Source organism: Amblyomma mixtum, chromosome 1, assembly GCF_055824585.1.
Source record: "Amblyomma mixtum isolate Tamu chromosome 1, ASM5582458v1, whole genome shotgun sequence".
NCBI classification, from domain to species: domain Eukaryota; kingdom Metazoa; phylum Arthropoda; class Arachnida; order Ixodida; family Ixodidae; genus Amblyomma; species Amblyomma mixtum.
This window is the reverse complement of record NC_143012.1, coordinates 163,067,344-163,087,105: the sequence shown is the minus strand read 5'-3', so window position 1 is coordinate 163,087,105 and position 19,762 is coordinate 163,067,344. Positions and strand designations below refer to the sequence as shown.

Below are 19,762 nucleotides of genomic sequence, written 5' to 3'. Positions count from 1 at the left end.
ACACTAGTGCTCTTTGTTGGATGTGGCATCACAGCTGTCATTAACTGCAATACAACCTCCGTATTTGGCTCATAATAAATTCAAGTCTTCCAAACTGGGTGTAGAAAGTGTGAATTTACAAACAACATTCCCACACGGTCACTAAACGTGTGTAGCCATTAGTAAGTTGTGATGTCCACGGCCCCCCTTATGGCTCGGCGCATGAGGGTGCGAGGGCAGAGCACATGTTATTCCGAGTCTTAAGGGTCTGAGCAGGTGCATCAGAGTACAACACTATCGCGCATGTCAGGCAAGTTCTTTGTTGGCAGCGCGGAGAGCATGCACATGATCTAACAAGCCGAGCGAGCAGAGAATTGGGGAGACGAGCGCGAGTGCACTGCCCACGCAGTTCGTGGTTTCGGTGGCACGGACCAGCTGCCAGTGAGACGTTCATGGTTTGCATTCTGTGGGAGCGGCATCCTTCCTGGCTCTGTCACGGCGGGCTACCAGCAGCGTTATAGCAGTAGCTGGCATGAGTGGCGGCTGTGTTATTCTCGTAACGCTGAGGCTCAAATGCCATCGTGGAGTTTGTTGGAGCATCTTGCTGTTTTATCTAAGCATAGCTGTTAGAACCAGCCCACCGTTGTGGAGGTCGGATGCTACTGTGTTGTTCCACCAGAGTGAGTGCTGCCCCTTGCTTGGACCACGGCTCAAGTACATTTGTTTTCTTGTACATTTTAGTGTTGTTCAGTTAGCCCGTAATGAACGGTATGGTCTGCTGCGTATGGTGCGTTACTTGTCGGGTGATACCAAAGCTTGCGAACCCGCCTGAAGAGAGAGGGTCCCTCGATGTTTAAAAGGTCTTTCTTACACTCAATAGTTACACGGCACGTGCGTGATGAAGGAAAAGAATTCCCTTTAAAACTGCAGAACGGTGTTATGACCAGCTGCTGACATATAATTTGCATCTTTGTCAAAAACAGAGCAGTGCTGACATGCTCACTTTTCCCATCATGCGAGTTGTATGCAGTTTCCGTTACCCCCGGCTAGCAGCACACCCAACACTGGCGAAATCCTGCACCTGATGGCATCATTAATTCAAATTTTTGAATTATTCTAAGTTCGGCAGTCCCACCAAGATGCACAGAGACATTTAAAAGAAACCTTGTTAGCTCGTGCACAAATCGGTTCTGTCACCGGCATTTTGAACTGTGCATCGCTGTTGCCGCTCACTTGACGGCCTCATGCCAGCGGTCGCTTCCCTGGACGGACGATAGATTTCACGAGCGCAAATATCTTCATCATCATCAACTTCGAGAGCATGCATCGTGGGGGGAATATGAAACCCCAGGAACGTCGGCAGTTCATTGGTTCACACTGCTTCTCACCACACTTATCACACGAGGTGGATCGCCATGCGAATGTGGGAGATTTGCAGTTTTATTGTCCTTGATCAATGTTAGCCTTCAACGGCTGGCCTTGCAATGAAGTCGTTGCTTTCACTGCCACTGCTTTGAGCGCCTGTGCGTGTGCCACGACGTCAACATCTTGTGGGAAGTATGTACACACACACACTCCGTCAAAAGTTTAGAGCCCAAATGGTTTTGCTACTGGGCTCACTTCGTGGCTCATAACGCATTGCCAGTGTTACAAACGTGTTGAGTTTAAGAAGACCTCTGGTCCTTTCTCCTTCAAAAGTTGGGACTCACACGGATGTGAAAAGAGCCCCACTCTGCTACAGGGAACTTGCTAGAAAGCACACCATTGGCTTCTCTCGGCATCAAGCTGTACAGTAAAGGTAAAATTACCAACCTACCTATCATAGAAGTTGAGAAGGAGGGTTTCGAAGTTGCCACTTCGCAAACAAACAAAAAAAAAATTGTATTCGTGTTTCTTAAGTGACAACTTCAAACTCCAATAACTAAACTTTTATGACAGACAAGATGAAAATTTTACCCTTATGGCATAGCTTGATGTCAAGAGAAACCAATGACTTGCAAGCTAGCAAGTTTCCTGGAGTAAAATTTGTTTAATTAAAGCTCTCAGCAAAAAGTTACAGAACATTCTGCATAAGCGCACAAGAATTTCTTGTGCATAAAATTGAATGACATGTTTGGAATCAGCAAGCAAAAATATAAAAATTGCGAAAGCTGAGGACGCTATGCCGTGACGACTTCCGGTGGATGTGACGTCACACCGTTCCCATGGCTACATTGACACCCAAATTATACATCTTTTGGGAATCTTAAGTGTTAATTAAGCTTAATTACACATTTCTCCATCTAATCTGACACAAATCTGACGTTTTTCCGACCATTCTTTGGCAATTTTCACTATGCCGTGACGACTTCCGGTGGATGTGACGTCACACCGTTCCCAAGGCTATATTGATACCCATATAATACATCTTTCGGGGACATCTAAAGTGTTAATTACGCTTAATTACACATTCTTCCATCCAATTTGACACAAACCTGACGTTTTTCCGACTATTCTGTGCCAATTTTCGCTATGCCGTGATGATTTCCAGAGTATGTGATGTCACACCGTTCCCGTGGTTATATTGACGTCCACTATTTTAACATTTTTGCCTATAATTAGCTAATTACTCTGCAGTCATCAAACTTTGCTCCTAGGTTCATTTTTTACTCCACTATGTGAAGCAATCATTAGTTTTCTTTTATCTTTTTTAGGTCCCGAGTTAACCGCGTATGACATGCCTTGTTAACGGACGGACGACAGTATGAGCCATTAAAGGCTTTCGCTTTAATACATGTTCTATGAAGATTTCATAACTGTGACTTCATTAACAAAAATGTTTTTTCTAGAACTCTGTTCTCCCCTTAACTACATTTGCCTCTACTTTTTCCTGAAACTTTTTTTTCATTCCCAACAGATATTCGATGCTGAAAGGCATTTTTTCTTCATATTCATATTCGATCCGTATTTAACGATTTCCATATTCACACACCTCTAATTAAAGGCTAACACTGTGTGAATGGTTATTTTTACGTCAAACACCTACTGTGGCACCACTGCTTCTCTTGCTAATCGAATGAGGGTCTCCGCAGTAGTGCAGTGTAAATGACTGAGCGGCCAACTATCCGGATGCTGTTCTTTGGCATCAGTGAAATGGTATACGAGTGCAGATCCATGATTAACGAGTAATGTGCACATCGCAAGCACTGAAATGAAACTGTAAGTGCCCAGAAACTGATGGAGAGAACACCAGACATCACCGCTTGTTATTAACCCTGGTGAGACCAAGCCACTGGTATGCACAGGGCGTACATCTACCTGAGCCCAGCAATCTGAAATCAGCCCATCCATAGTGGACAATAGTTTGGTTCATAGGGTTTTTAACGTCCCAAAGTGACTCAGGCTGTGAGGTACTCCGCAGTCAAGGGCTCCGGATAACTTTGACCACCTGGGGTTCTTTAACGTACACTGACATCGCACAGTACAAAGGCCTCTAGCATTTCTCCTCCATTTGCGATTACCACGGCCGGGATTGAACCTGAGTTTTCGAGTCACCAGCCGAGCACCGTGACAACTGAGCCACCAAGGCGGCTATAGTGGAAAATGGAATCACAGGTGTGGTGGTCATGGAAGCAGGTGGATAGTGCCATAAAAAACTGTTTATCAACTACTTTTAGAACGTGTGCTGCTATCTGGCAATTATGGTCAAAGACGCTTCATTTTTCTCCTCTTCAGGAGCTCCAAAGAAAGGTAGTAGTCAGTGCGAGCATGTTTTACTGTGGAAGTCAAGAAAGACAAGCGCAGTTTTGTGTATTTGAACAGGGGTTACAGAACTTTCATGCAGTAGTCATCAGCAATCGTAAGAGTGCCACCAAAAGATTGGTCTACCGGTTGGTTTATTGGTTTGGTTTGGTTTATGGGGTTAACGTCCCAAAGCGACTAAGGCTATGAGAGACGCCGTAGTGAAGGGCTCCGGAAATTTCGACCACCTGGGGTTCTTTAACGTGCACTGACATCGCACAGTACACGGGCCTCTAGAATTTCTCCTCCAAAGAAATTCTAGCCGCCGCGGCCGGGATCGAACCCGCGTCTTTTGGGTCAGCAGCCGAGCACCATAGCCGCTGAGCCACCGCGGCGGCGTTGGTTTATTGAGGTTTAACGTCCCAAAGTGACTCAGGCTATGAGGGACGTCGTAGTGAAGGGCTCCGGATATTTCGGCCACCTGGGGTTCTTTAACGTGCACTGACATCGCACAGTACACGGGACTCTAGCATTTCTCCTGCATCGAAATTCGACTGCCGCAGCCAGGATCGAACCTGCGTCTTTCGGGTCAGCAGCCGAGCACCATAACCACGGAGCCACCACGGCAATCTACTAGAGTGCTGTGAAATTCAGGCCTCCACCACTGGCGAATCTGGCATTCCATGCAAAGTAATATATCACAGAGGTTGCCAGAATAATTCCTCAGAATAAAAAGTGCAGGGAATCTTGGCAGAGCAACAATGCCACACAAGATGCAGCACTAACCAGAAGTGTTCCATTAAGTGCACAGGAACGCATCTGACTTTAAAATGAAGCAACTCAGCACAATGTTCAAATGACTTTTCTAGCGCAAGAAAATTGGTGATCCTCAACGCGACACGTCGGATGCTCTGCAACAATAGCTGAGGAAGCTTCTTTGAGGGCTCATTTTGGACAAATGCAAACAAACTGCCAGGAGTGCAGTATTCCGAAACCACTGCAAATGCCTTTGTGACCAAGAAAAAGACAAGCGATAAAAAGAAAGAAAAATCAGGTGCTTGCGAGGGTAAGTTTTAAAGTTTTATGGGGTGGAAACCGACCTTTAGGCACACAGAACTCGAGAGAAAGACATGGCTGCTAAAGACAAACGCTCCTCGTCTAGAAACAATGGCAGTTTTGCCAGACACTCACAGCAGCACACTGTGGTGTGCAAGCGCTTATTGGACGCTGCATCCACTTGTCCACTATTGAAGGCGAACAGCATCAAAGCAGCATAGTTTTTGGAGAAAACATTAAAGACAAAGGTGAGCACCTTTTACCAACCATGCAGAAACCACCACCTCTCTCCTGACAACTCTGAATGGTTCGGCACACAGACCACCGCCTCATTTATGCCCCATTATGTATACCGTTAATGTCATATTTCAAGGTTTTTTTTAGCTCAAAAGTGCATCTGGTGCCAGTATTCACACAGTTCTTTGAGTAAGAATGAAGCACGACTCGTGTGTAAAAGCGGCTCCAAACGCAAAAACCTATCCAACCAACTTGGTTTGTACCACCATCTGCTTGAAGTACTAGGTGGAACAGATGCCATGACCAACACTGCGTCAGCGTGTTTTGGAGTACCATCATTTTCTGAACAACATGAGAGAGACAGGCACTGAACAGGGCACATACTTGAACTCCACAGTCACATGAGCTATTACAGACGTTTACAATAAGGGACCAAACTTAAAGGTTGCCATTTGCCCTGCATGTAGAGGCCTAATGGTATTTTGGGGGTGTAGTGTGTTAGGAAAGGCGCTGGCTGTACTGGGAGCTCAAAGTGACCCTTTAAGAGCTCACAACTAACTCGTTCGCAGCACATGTAGTGTTCAGTGCCTGATGCATTACACTACTAAAACCATTTTTGTTAATTTCTCCCTACAGTAAACTTCCTGATGAAAAACCTACTTAGCGCAAGTTTTTTTTTAGAAGCAAACGTCCCTATCATGGTGGACTGGCAGCAATCTTCTGGCACTGAATATCTTGAAGGAAACACCAAAGGCAGCAACTATGCAATTATGCAACTATGCAAAGAGCATACACCGTATGAACCCGTGTAAGGGCCGCACATGTGAATGGGCCGCACCTCGTTTTCCCGAAGGAAATATATAAAGAAAAAGATGTGTAAGGACTGCATCTAAACTTTCCATGACCCACGTGGGGATAGTTCGAAGTGCACGCGCACAGTAGCTTCCAGGTGCAGCCTCAGATGGCGCCTGAGGCTGTGGGCCATCATCATCATGATCACTGTCATCACCATGATCAGCTCCAGCTTTTTGTGGCTGTCAAAGGCAAGGGAGTTGCGGTAGTGTGGTAGCCCACAGTAGTTACGGCTTTCATGCGCTGCCACCGAGTGTTGGAGTTTCATCACAACGGGCAAGCACCTTAATAGCTACACGGCTGCGGTTGCTCTCGAACACAGCAAGCATGCGGCAGGCAGGATATTCGACGTGGCCGAGAAGTGCGTCCGACGATGGCGCAGTAAACAGGAAGCATTGAGGAACACAAGATGCAAAAAGCGCGCTTTCCAAGGCAAGCTGTGCAAGTTTCCCGAAATGGAAGAAGAGCTGCCTCGCTCTGTGATGGAAGTGCGAAACAGCAGCTATGCGTTGACAGCAGACATGCTGCGCGACTTCTTGTGGGATGAGCGTGCACCAGAGCACAGCACCAGCTCAGAGTCGAAATACTCCGCGAGTGACGACTGAACGCAGCTCCTCATTCCCTGCTTGGTGTATTCTTACTTAAATTTTTTTTTGCACATTGTGTACATGGGCCACACCCCAAGAATTAGCCTTCTAATCTGGAAAAAAAAGTGCATCCCCTTACATGCACTTATAGAGTAAGTATCATGAACTTCATCTTGTTTATGATGTTATTGCACTAAGAACAAAACAACACAGTAGTCAATAAAAACAGGTTAATTGTGTCCTGCCTGGACAAGGAACGTTTGCCTGTTTCGACATCACGACATGTTTAGACGCCATGCTTCTATGTTGGCTAGACTGCGCGTCCACACAAGGCTAGCAGGTGTTGAAGCAAAGAAAGAACCCTGAAAACTTCGGCACATTATCAACAGAAGCGCACGTGGCGGGTTAATGCAAAGGCTAGAAGTGACTCATTGGTGGTGAAACAGTTGGTGGTGAAACATCACAACGTAGTGTCAACCAAAACTGCAGCACCGTATTTGCCGACAACCCATGCCTGCGTGTATGAAAAGTCTGCGAAAGCGGTGTGCATTGCTTGCAAGTGAAAGCACCATCTGGTAAAAAGGATTTGACACCAAGGTGAAAGGCACCACCGACTGCAGAGTCTTGATTCGCACAGCAGCACAGCCCCATCAAAATAAAACCAAGAAATTATGTTTTTTTAAAACTCACTTCGTTAAAATGGATTTAGCGGTCGCCTGTTTCATTATTTCAGATTACTGAGAACATTGAACCCCCTGGGTACTTTCTGGACAATTAAACTTTGTTCGTTACATCGGGTACTTCATAAAACAGGGTTTCGTTTCATCTAGTTTTACCTGTAACATCAGAGCATCTTTCAGTGTTCAACTGTCCCCACTTGTACCTGTTTTGCCTAGACTACAATTTCTCACTAGTCTGTATTAGAAGCTGTGGACAAAAAAAAAAAAAAAGAAGGTCTTGGCAGGAAACGCATGTGCAACCCATAACCACAAGTCTAGAAATGGAACAGCTGTAGCGGCAAAAAGCACGTTGAGGTCACCTGATAGCTGGCGGCACTTCGCAGTTGTTCCACGGCTTGTGCAGTGTTCTGCTGTGTGTTCTCAATGTTGCCTTCGATGGTGTCTGAAACAACCACACCCAGCATTACAACATGTCTGTCATTGCCACACTTTAATAAAGAAGACCACGCAAATGCTGGACAAATGTGCACACCATTTTCCACAGTCCTAGAACGGTAATGTTAAAAAGTTCCTGACACAATTTTTTATTAGTACTTCTCTAGGCACTCATACATTTCCATGAGGGTTATTTTCTCTCAGTCAGCAAAGAAGGCATACCGCATTTACTCACATAATAGGCGCACCTTTTTTCAGAAAATCCTGCTCAAAGTTCGGGGTGCGCCTATTAAGCGGGGTAAAATTTCCGGAAGTTTTTCGGCTCGCAAAATTGAACATATCGCATAAACGCACCCGTGTACGAGCCGCACCCTGTTTTCCCGAAGGAAATATGTTAAAAAAAAGAAAGATTCGTGTAAGGGCCGCACCCAAGCTTTCCACGACTCATGCGGGAATAGCCTTCGAAATGCTTCAAGAAATGGGATGTGTTAGTTTTCCAGCATGAAAGACCAGTGGGTAAGTTTCTACAAGTACGTGCAAAATCGCGTACAAAGTATCAGATTAGCTGGAAATAGTAACATCGAAATGCCCGGATCTGCCAAGTAAGCACCAAAGAAATCGTGGATCATTTAGTTTCGAAGATGCACATTGCATTATAAATTAAGTAAAGACAATCGGTGTCATCACCCACAGCAAATATCTTTCTGCCCGAAAATGGTGGAAGACTTGCTACCCAGCCCACCGCTGTGCAAAATATCTGTCCTGTATTTGCTATATGGCACTAAAAACCAACTTATTCGTGACAAGAATGATGCTAAATTTCCCTGAAACAATGAAAAATAGTATAATCAGGCCTCAAAAAATACAGTATTTGTCAAGTAAGCTCCTGAGGGATCGTGGATCACTTTGTTTCGAAGATGCACATTGCGCTGTAAACTGAGCAAAAACAATCGATGTTACCACTCACGGCAAAATCTGTCTGCACACAAATGGTGGTTGACTTGCTACCCAGCTAACCGTTTTGTGAGACACAAATCACTGCATTTGCTATATGGCGCTAAAAACCAACCAATTCGTGACATGAAGGATGGTAACTTCGACTGAAACAATGAAATCACTGCTAGGTGCAGCCAACTCTCAGAAAAAAGGTGAGTTTCCTGCGTGCACAAAGCATCTTGAAGGGTCACTAAATACAAGTGCTTTACAATGACTAGCCGAGGGGGAGTCCAAGAAGAGGGTAGGGGAATCACACTGACCAATGACGGCCCCCTGCTCGTGCACAATGTTGGCCAGGTCCTTGAAGATCTGGTTGCAGTCCAGCATGTCCGCCTCAATCTGCCGGATGCGCTGGTCCCGCTCCACCAGCATCGCCTGCACAACACATACAACCAGCAGTGTATACTGTCACGTAGTGGTGACTGCAGTCCGGCGAACGGGAACACAGCGAGTGCGTCTTCGAAAGGAAACTCTTCATTTTGGGCTGACTTGTGCTCGCAAAGAACTGAATCACTCGGTAGCGGCGTAAGCAACAAGCATGCTCAGCGGTCGTCGAACAGAATGCCCGCCACTGTCGGCTGTGCTCTTTTTAAAGCTGATAGCGAAATTTCGAGATAAAGCTTGGGAATTTACTTGAACATTCTGGCGCAAATTAGAACCGGCTCCGTCTGGATGTGATCAATCGAGATAAATCTAGGCGCGTCTTGCGTCACAAACGAAGCGATAAAGCCGCGTGCCGGCAGCTTTGAAGAGTGAACACTACAAACACTACAATTGAACACTACAAAGATTCGGGGCAATACGTACTGACACCAGCAGGCTTCCAGCTGTGGCCTCCCAGTGCCGAAAAATGCGACACTGAAGCAAAGCCTTGCAAAGACTGACTTCAGAGTGTCTACCAAGTTAACCCTTTGTAGGGCAGCAAGACACGTGTGTCCCATTTCTTCAGGTGCCGGCAAACAAAAAAAAGCGGTGAATCTATGTTGTATATTTTCCCATGTTGAACACTACCGAACTATCAAACAAACCATTCATCGTCTTTTTTTACCTTTTCGCTAATGGGCCTCGTTAAGAGTTTTGTGTGTTTTTACAAGCACGGGTGTAGAGTTCGATGAGACCGATCTTAGTGGAGAAAAGAAATTTGAAAAATTGCTGATCTTTTGAGCCTTTTCCATCAGCGAAGTGCTTCATAAAGTGGAATCTCGATCACATGATCCTGGTTGATACGAATTTCAGGACGACAGAATTCGTAAAATGCCCTGGTCAGAGTGCATTGTGTGCAATGGGCAGAAACTGTGGTGTTATGCACAACCCCTCACCCCACTTCAGATGATATGAACACATTGCCTGTACATCGCCAACACCGAAATTGCCAGTTGCGCAGTGCAAGCCGTGAGCAGTGAGTGATGGCACGCGGACAGCACATGCTGACATCACAAGTCAGCAATGGCGCCCGGCCGTAAGTAAATCCCATCAGTGAAAACCAGAACTGCGTAAGTCTGCATATGCATTTTGTTCATTTTGGATGATGCAAATATTTTTCGTAACCCTGTGAGACTCGCATGATCGAGATTCTACTGCAATACTTTTTGAAGCATTTTCAATTCCAATGCAAGCTGTCTAATACGTCCAAAAAGCTAAGGCTAGATTACACATTTGACGTCTTCTTGTCAAGTCACTGGTACAACTGTGCACCCCTTTTTTCTACTAAAGCAATCGTCAAAACGGCTTGCAAGTGATGTCATTCAATTCCTAAAGACATTCGGAGTGCAATTTTAACATTTTTACACATTTGAGGCATGCACAGAGCTTGCGCTTTATAAAGGATTAAATTTCGCTAAATTCTGGAGGATTCGCTTCGAGCCGCCAAGCCATGTGGACGTGCCTCGCATGAGTTCCGGTTTAACAGCTTGGCTTTGAAATTCTGCATTTTTTTTTGCTTTTTTTGGACAGTGAAGGCGTCGATGGGCACCCCTGAAGGCTTGCAAAGTGCTGCCTTTATTCCTGACGCCATCACATTTGCCCATGCCACCTTGCTGCCTGCAATGTTCTTATTTGATGTGCCTGAGTCTATCCCATACCCTCTTTCCTTTATACATTCTCTCTTCCCCAGTGCAGGGTAGCCAACCAGAACACACATCTGGTTAACCTCCTGTCTCTCCTCTTTCTCACTCACTCTGCTTTTTTCATACTTTTTCTATTTCAAACCTGTTGTCCCCTTACCACTCCAGACACCACTGAGACATATGCCTGCCGTCATCAGCTCGGGACACATAATCAACTACACTTTGCTGCAGCTATTCCCCTATGCGTCCCTGTCACAGATATCACCTCAAAAGAAACGAAGTGTGAGAGCTACTGGTTTTGTGATGCATCATGATAGTGAAAATGCACGCACTATCAGCGACACATCACAAACAGAAGGAGGTCTCGTACAAGCAGTGCCTTGATATAGCCTTTCATCCATAGAGGTGCTACATACTCTGAATAAATACAGAAATTACCAAGTTAAACGTTGATGGAACAGTGTATGTTGACCCTTTTGCCCACACTCACAGTATGTACATTACTTTGCCCCTGCTCATGCGGGCAACAAGCATTACTGTCTCTGATGAACAAGAAAAAAAGCAGATGTCACAACTGATTTCTGGTGGATTGGCCTTTTCATTATATGATCTCTTGAATACAAAATCGCACGATTAAAAAAAAAAACATGGTTTTGACAGAGTTTTTTGTAACAGTCAAAATTTCATATCATATGTCTGTCATTCCATCCGCCCTCGCCCCTGCTTGTCCATCCATCCATTATCAATGAAAATGCGCGGCTGACAGGTTATGTCCCCGTGTTAGTGGCATTCACCAGTGCTTAGCATGGTTTGCTTCAAAAAGTGTTTGCTCTATCACGGCATGATCGGACAATTATCCAATAGTCTACAGCAGCACCCAACTGCAGTGAGATAAAGCAAACACGCTGAGCACTGGCACTGATGGTCTGATGCATGTTTTTTATGCGAAGCTAAAAAAAAAAAAATCTCACTGACCACAGTGGGGGCTGGGTTCATTATGCGAGCGAGTTCATAATGCTAGTAAATACGGTAATAAAGCAGCGGTCACACACTGAATACGAAACCTCAAACATATGCCCATGCAAAACGCAATGTGTCAGGTTTGATTCTAGCATGCCCCCGACGCAACCTGGTGTGTCCTGCCCACCTGCTCGTAGTCGAGGTCCTGCCTCCACTGCTGCTGCTGCTGTTGTGTTGGTGACTGGGGGCTCTCAACGTCGTCGAGCAGGGAGGTGGCTTCCTCTGGCCGCTGCCTCGGGGCGTCGAACCAGCCGCCCGTCTGCGGGGCAGCTCCCCCACCGGACGGCCGGGCCGCAGCACTGCCCGGCCGCACACCCATCGTGTACTTCTGCCGCGTGGCCACTTGCTGCAGCAGCACACCACACAGGGGAATGGACAAATGCGTGAAAGAAAAGCAAAGGAAGCCCACCAAGCTGCACAAACAAAGCAAATAAACAGACACCCAATGCCCCAACAAAGATGACCATAGTGCCTTGAGTTTATAATAATAATTGTACACAGGCCAAGATTGCACATCATTATGCCCCACTGAAGATACACTGCCACCAAACGAGTCACAAATTTTGATATGAACATGGAACTCTGCACACCTGCAACTCACTCTGCAAACCTGCAACTCACTCTGCAAACCTGCAACTCTGCAACTACAGACAGCTACAACTACGGACAGCTGCAACTACGGACAGCTGCAACTACGGACAGCTCCAGCTACGGACATCTGCAGAACACCTGCAACTATGAACACCTGCAACTCTGCATCTAGCCACCAGCATCTTTCACATGCAATACTGAAATTATTTTGTGAAGAATGGAATCATCTTATACCTAGTGAAAGGCCGCAAGGCTCCTCGAGTAACTCTGTCCGTGGCTTGGGCAGAGAGCAAGTGAACCATCACCATGCGTGGTCTTAGAAGCAAACTCTTTTGTGCTTAAAACTGTCAACCACCTTTACGTACCAAACAAGGCTGAGGTGCAAGGTTGCATCAGCACAGCTGTCGGTTTCGATTGCATGTGAGTAAGTTTTTGCAGATGGAACATAAAAACAGCGTTTATGACTACGGGAAAGTGACTGAAACACTTGCCATTGGGCACATACACGATTTTAGCAAAGATAAAATTCTGGCAACAGGCTTCACCTTCCCACTGTGCCCTAACCTATGAATGCCGAATGCTTTTTGTGAGAGTAACCATTTTCAAGGTATTTTGCAAAGTACAGCTAAAAATTACAACACAGGCACAACAAGATGCATTTAGTTCTCTCATGAAGCAAAAATGTCGCAATGAAACCCTTAATTAAGCAGGAAACAAAGTTCAGTGCTGCACATACATTCAAACTAACTAAAATTACACTCATCCCATGTGCTCAGACAAGTGCTGGGACATCTTGCGCAAGTCCACACTCTTTCAGACGTGTTTGTGTTCCAGCTGGCAGCAGTACTGACACATACAAAGGCATATTACAGCAAGAGCTGTTAATGGCAGGCCCTCTGCTACAGCGTGGCGTCAGTCACTCCATGATGTCGTGACCACACCCTGCATGCGCCTTGCGCTACCCTCATTGTCTCCAGATGGAGCACCCATGATGCCATAAGCACCCCCCGCAGACATCCTGGGCCTCTTGCATTGTGCAACCTTTGTCGTCACCAGTTGGACGCCCAGGCGTAAGATGCCCCCAAATGCTCTGAAACTCCTCTTGGATGTCACACATGACCAGGAGACAAAAGGCCGCAAACAGGGAGTATGCGCTAGGATTACTGCCCGCAAATGTGATGCCCCAAAACAACTGCAAGTCTGCGCTCTTGCATTTTGTAGAAAAAAAAATTGCAGGACGGTTACAAGTTTGTAATACGAAGGTTTGACCATTAGCTGTGGTGTGACAGCAAAGCGGTTTTCACAGACATGTTTCGTTTCTTTTTTGCTCGCAAAGTCAGAGCCAGAGATGAATCCGGACTTGCTTGGGACTGCTGCGATACTCTGAAGCGAACTTCTTTTGAAAAATTGCTTACAGCAGCGACAGTTAACTTGCATGTCTAGACACGCTGGTTAGAACATACGAGCTTGGAACTTAGACCCCCAGAGTGAGCACGATAACATGAACCCCTTCGCAGGCCAAGGTGTTCGAAACTGGGTTTGCCCCTGAAAGTGCACAGCTCTTCCTAATGCACACCACTAAGGAAGCAGGGCAGCAGGCTGTAGGACGCTTGAACCCATCCTTGTTTGGCGGTGGTTTTCCAACTAACCACCTCTGACAATAAAGGCACACCCAAGCCACTAGGCCACTTGTTGCCTCTCTCTCGCTCTCCTTTCTCTCCCCTAAATGTGGAAGGGGGCACCCCTCACCTCCCGTCCCCTCTACCTCCTCGCATCTCATCTCACCTAAAAATGGAGAGGGAGATTTCCACTAACTTGTGCCACCTGCCAACCCTGCTGCAGACGGTGGCGCGAAACTCAGGAACGAGCTAATAAGAGCTAATGCTCTCAAACTGACAATGTTTACATCACACTGAGTAATGGAGATTTCTACCTCATATAAAGGGTGTAGAAGTTAGAAGGGTCAGGGTTCAGGCTAGTGGGTAGTCAACATGAGGATCCATAGCGCACAAAATTGAAGAGATACAACACTAGCGCTAACAAGAGTGTAGAAGAATGCATTTGAAGCCTGTCTCATCAGTGCTTGTGTCAGCCCCTTGTTCCATGGAATATGATAGGAAGGCCAGCGAGACTGAAAACAAACGCAGTACTCCACACAATACATCAGGGCTCACCTCCTGAATGCACACCAGTCGTTCAGTAGAACACACACGCACGCACGCATACGCCAAAAAGTTTTTACGCATCAACATTGTGACACCAAAAGTGGGAAAAGCGTGTTACCTTCTGCAAATTGCTGTACCGCTTGACAACCTCCTGGAATTCACTACGGAGCCGGCTTGACTGCAGTTTTTGTTGCTGCAAGGGTAAGAGGTGTTAGTAACACTGAGTTGCACTTTGCTTATGCATACACACATCTACTTTACTTTTACCAATAGGCAAACGAATTGTTAGCAGTCGTTACTGAGGAAACATTTTTAAATCTTTATACAGCACAACCTCGTCGACAAGTTTTTTAGAAAATATCGGCGGAATGTATTATCCAAACTGCCTAACTACTGAGTGAGGCTCAAAGGCATTTTATGATGTTTCTGCAAGCAAAAATTTTACAAAGCTGAAGAAAGAACACACAGGACGTGCTGACGATGGACAGGGAAGACATAGGACGGTGCATATCCTATGTCTTCTTTCTTCGGCTTTGTAAAGTTTGCATCCCCCCCCCAAAAAAAACGTCGCAAAAAGCCTCCAACTTGTCCATTTGTCTATTCTGTTGATCTACAAAGGTATTTACTTCATGGAACAAGGTCTGTGGCAACTCATTTTATGGTGCTTGTAGAATTCAGTCCACATTTGCATTGTACTTAGTGCGGAAGACACTTTGCAGCACATCCAATTTATCATTTGGTTATGGTATAAGAAGCCAGGATCTCTTCCTCGTCATGTTTTTTTTCGGATGCTTTGCCCCCTTGCACCAATACATTGCGAGGAAGCCGTCACAGCGTTCTTGCTCTTCCAGCTGTGTTCCCCAGACATGACCTGCGCGTATGTAAGCGCATCGTTGTAGCTCTCAGATGCTCCACCCTCTTGCCTTCAGGCACAGGAAAGAAGAGGCTGAGTTTCGCTTCACGCTGTGTACCTGCAGGAATGGCCACTCGTATGCTGGCACATTCCATTTTCCGGATGCTTCGCCCCTTAGCACCTAGGCACAGTGGAGAAGCCACCGCAGCCAAGTGGCTGCCAGTGCATTTCAGCTTTTCAAGTCGCGTGCCTCCAAGTTCAGCCCACTCGCATGCGCTGTAGGTCACATACTATACGACATACTATATGACATGACATAAACATACTATACGACCAGAAACTGCCACAATTGAAGATACGTAAATGAAATGGTGAAAGTGTAAATGACAGCCGAACACTCCAACAGTGCCAAATGAAGGAACCAGTCCACAGAGTAATGGTCCAAATAAACCGAGTTGGACTTGAATCTTCATATCTGCAGCTCATAGGGTGGGATGCTAAAACTGGCATGCATCCATGTTTGCATTTCTTTTCAAGCATGTGCAATGCGACATTGGCCACTGAAGTACGAACCAAACAGGCCGTTCACAGCCAGTGACATGCCTCTGTTTTCCTTTTGTCTGCCATGCCTGTTTTCAAGCAGGCAAGATGCTTCACCAGCATGAACCAACCACCTCCCACGTGTGTAAGGTTTACGCAACCTCGTAACAGCCTCACCTTGTCCCCATGGGTCACGAGTGCCCCCAGGTCTTGCAGCGCCGATGTGGTGCTCTTGATCGTAAGGTTGGCATTCTGCTGTGTCATGTGGCTGCGGAAAGTCAGAAAGTTACAATTCATCAAGTTATTGAAGTGTTGTAGGGGGAAAAGGGGCGGGGGGGGGGGGCAGGTTTTTTTTAGATCAGGAAAGGCAGTTTACCAACATCCCTCAAGAGAAAAGTATACAGCAGCTGTATCTTACCGGTACTCACCTATGGGGCAGAAACGTGAAGGCTAACGAAGAGGGTTCAGCTTAAGTTAAGGACAACGCAGCAAGCTATGGAAAGGAAAATGATAGGTGTAACATTAAAGAGATCGGAAGAGGGCGGAGTGGATGAGGGATCAAACACGGGTTAATGACATCCTAGTTGAAATCAAGAGGAAGAAATGGGCCTGGGCAGGGCATGTAATGCGAAGGCAAGATAACCGCTGGTCCTCAAGGGTAACGGAGTGGATTCCAAGTGAAGGCAAGCGTAGCAGGGAGTGGCAGAAAGTTAGGTGGGAGGATGAGGTTAAGAAATCTGCGGGAATACGGTGGCCGCAACTGGCAAAGGACAGGGCTAATTGAACAGGCATGGGACAGGCCTCTTTGTCCTGCAGCGGGCATAGTCAGGCTGATGATGATGATGATAATAATGAAGTACTAAAATGCAGTTCAAAGCCATGAGTGGCAAAATCACCCAAATGAAATTTTAACTGAGAAACCCCAGAACAGTTATTGCAAATTGTCACTGTGCTCCATTCATCTTCAGGTGAAAATGTACACAAAAAGCATTACCTCATAATGGTCGCCCTTATTAAACCCCTGCTCAGAAAAACAGCTTCGAATCCACCTTGTATGGCCACAGCTTCAGATATCAAAGTGACATGCAACGGAGTGAAAATCAGTGAAAATAACCACTGCAATTCAGAAACAACTTGCAATATTACCAAAAACAAACTGTCTCCCAAGGTCACAGACCAACCCTGATAACATTTTTACACAAAGGCAAGTACAATTCATAACTACTTATCGCTGTAGCAATTTATGCAAAGGGGAAAAATGTGGAATAGTGAGAAAGATTTAGGAAGTTCAAGTCAATAAGCAACCATTACTTTGACAACATTAATAATAAAATCAATCCCACTGGTTGGGGGAGCTGATGCCAACAATGAGTGGTTATGAGAAGCTTTTTACTACACAGACATCTTAGACATCTATCATGGGAAGTAGCGGGGCCAGTTGGTTCATTTTTCAACTTAAAACAGTGCGCAGGGACAGGTGCTGTGTCTGTGTGTTTCTCGACTGTGTCCTGTCCCTGCGCACTGTTTTAAGTTAGACATCTAACTAAGGAGTGCACAACTTTCAGAGGTTTTTTTTTTTTTTTTGTCGTAGAGCAATGAAAGCTAGCGTGCTTAGCGGGAAATGCACTAAATGAATAAATAAAAACTTTCACTTGAGTAGTTTCGATGTTATAAGTCTTTATGCACTTCAATGCTATACCAACTTGCAGAAGGCAAGTGTGAAAACAAAACATGCTAGGAGCCTACAGTCATTTTTAAATTGTAGCCAAAGGACTGGTTCACACAGTGACAATCCCCAAATATTTTTATCAAGTTTTTCCTACGCAGAACGATGCACCCATCCTTGCATAATGAACTCAGTACCATCACGTCAAATTTGTGAGAGTGAAAAAAAATGAATGTAGAAGTGCAGGAATGTCACTGCATGAAGAATTTATCAAGGATCACAATGCAACAAATTCGTGAAAATCCATGACGCCATTGTCATGCTATGCTTTCTGCAAGCAGAGCAATAAGGTCGACAAAAACTGGCAGTGGCTTAGCTCAGCTAGGCCAGGATATACGTAGCGACAGTACGGTCAAACTTGATTACACCTTGTCGTTTAGCTTGGTTTCTCTCTGGCTACATCCAATGTATAGCTTTGGTTGTTGTCCCCTCATTGCGTCCAATTGCAGCTACATTAAAGACGGGACATTTGTTATGCAGCAAAGTGCGACGCATTTATTTCCGGTTCTTCGTCCTTCTATGCATGTACAGCTGCACCCCCCCCCCCCCCCTACGGCGCATGCTCACAGCTGTTGCAACTCGGTTTCGCCGTCACGCCGCGCCACCGGCTCCTCCTGTGACGGCACACCAGGTGGCGCGTGAGCGGTGGTTGCTAGGCGACAGCTCAAGGCCACGGTGTGGCCATGGTGAAACTGGTGCCATGGCGAAACGACGAGACTTGTGTGTAATGTAGCTCTCGCTACAAAAAACTTATGAGAAAACTGGCATTTTCACTGAAATCTCAGGCAGGTCTTTGCTACCTACTGTCACAAAAAGAAAAACCCTTTAGACTCACTTCTGGGCTGCTTTTGGGGAAAACCTTTCGGGATATAATTAGAAAGACCTCATAAATACGAAATCTGGTCTTTTCTAAAATTCCTTCTTTTTCTTTTTCGAGGTTTTTGCGATTTCAAAGCCACGTTTCTCAGCAATCAGGTACTGCAACCTCGAACTCTGTGTACTGAATTCCAGAAAACAAGACAGAGGTCATCACGCTGTGTGTACAAGACGAGGCATGGGATAAACACAGAAAAGAAACTGAAAATAAAACTGTACCATTGTGTCAGAATGCAGCACTCACAGTGCATGAAAAAAAATGCTTAAAGGTGCACTGAAGAGGAATCTGAACTCGTCTTTTTGCCGCGGGAACTCAATCTACATATTCCGAGCATTCTTAGAAACCTCGAACTATTGCCCTGTGCGGCTGATTTCCCCAATTTAGATCGGATTGATGTCCGGCTCCTGCCTTTTTATTTTTTATTCCCCACAGATGGTGGGAGGAGTCGACCAACGCATGGAGTGCCTTTCAGGCACTCGCGTGGAGACTTAGCTTTCGCTTTCATTTTGTTTCCTTCAGGTTTCCATGGATAAATAGATCTAGCCAGAGGCTACATAGCTGCATATTAGGCCTTGGAAAATAAAAATACGCATGGACTCTTTCCTTTCGCCAACTGCTACGTATCACTCCGCCGATGGCAGAGCGACAAGCCACCACAGGACCGGATGAAAGGTTGGTCGACTCCTCCCACCGTCTGCGGGGAATTCAAAAAAAAAAAAGGGAAATCGGCCACACAGGGCAATCACTCAAAGTTTCTAAAAGTGCTCGGAGAGTGTAGATGAAGTTCTGGCGGTAAAAATACGAGTTCAGATTCCTCTTCAGTGCACCTTTAACATGACAAGAATTGTCCTCTCGAAAGGAGTTTTCTGTTGGGGCAGGTCTCTCAAAAAGAAAAAGCGAGCGTTTCAAGAAATTCCATAGATGCCGGGCACTGAAATGGAGGCTACATTCTGACATCATACCAAGAGAGGTGATCCCTGAGGCATGCATCAATTGACCGGATCATCACAAGTGGTTGCAGTGTCCAGGTGCAAGGTAAAGTACAATCGCACTGTCTGTGCTCATTTGACATGGCTGTAGGGAGCTTGGGCCTTTCTGCACTCGCTACATGAACCACGTGTCAGAACTAAAAGCACAGCACGACCACAAAAACAAACAACGTGTCCTGCTAAACACGTCTGAAATTCGTATTTATCAAAATATACAAGCGTTTCCGTCACAGCTTCCTGACGATGTCACAGTACCTCAGCTGCTCGTTTTATATTTTGAAATGAACAAGCGATTGTTAGAGAAATTGCACACCACCTAAGAATGGAAATTACAGCAGCCTGCCTATAGTCTCGGAGGCCACATACAAAAGAAATGCAGCAATTGAATCAAAC

General features: G+C 45.8%; 1 protein-coding gene across 2 annotated transcripts in view; it reads right to left on the bottom strand.

The window, feature by feature from the left end:
• The window catches only part of LOC149369603 (syntaxin-7-like), a 42,016-nt gene that overhangs the window by 3,406 nt on the left and 18,848 nt on the right, over positions 1-19,762 (bottom strand). For both annotated transcript variants that reach the window (XM_089559061.1, XM_089559068.1), the window contains exons 4-8: positions 15,955-16,045; positions 14,503-14,577; positions 11,756-11,974; positions 8,803-8,917; positions 7,471-7,553 (exon numbers count right to left, since the gene is read on the bottom strand). In XM_089559061.1, the coding sequence (XP_089415187.1) occupies positions 7,471-7,553; positions 8,803-8,917; positions 11,756-11,974; positions 14,503-14,577; positions 15,955-16,045 (583 nt within the window). The remainder of the gene's footprint in view (positions 1-7,470; positions 7,554-8,802; positions 8,918-11,755; positions 11,975-14,502; positions 14,578-15,954; positions 16,046-19,762) is intronic.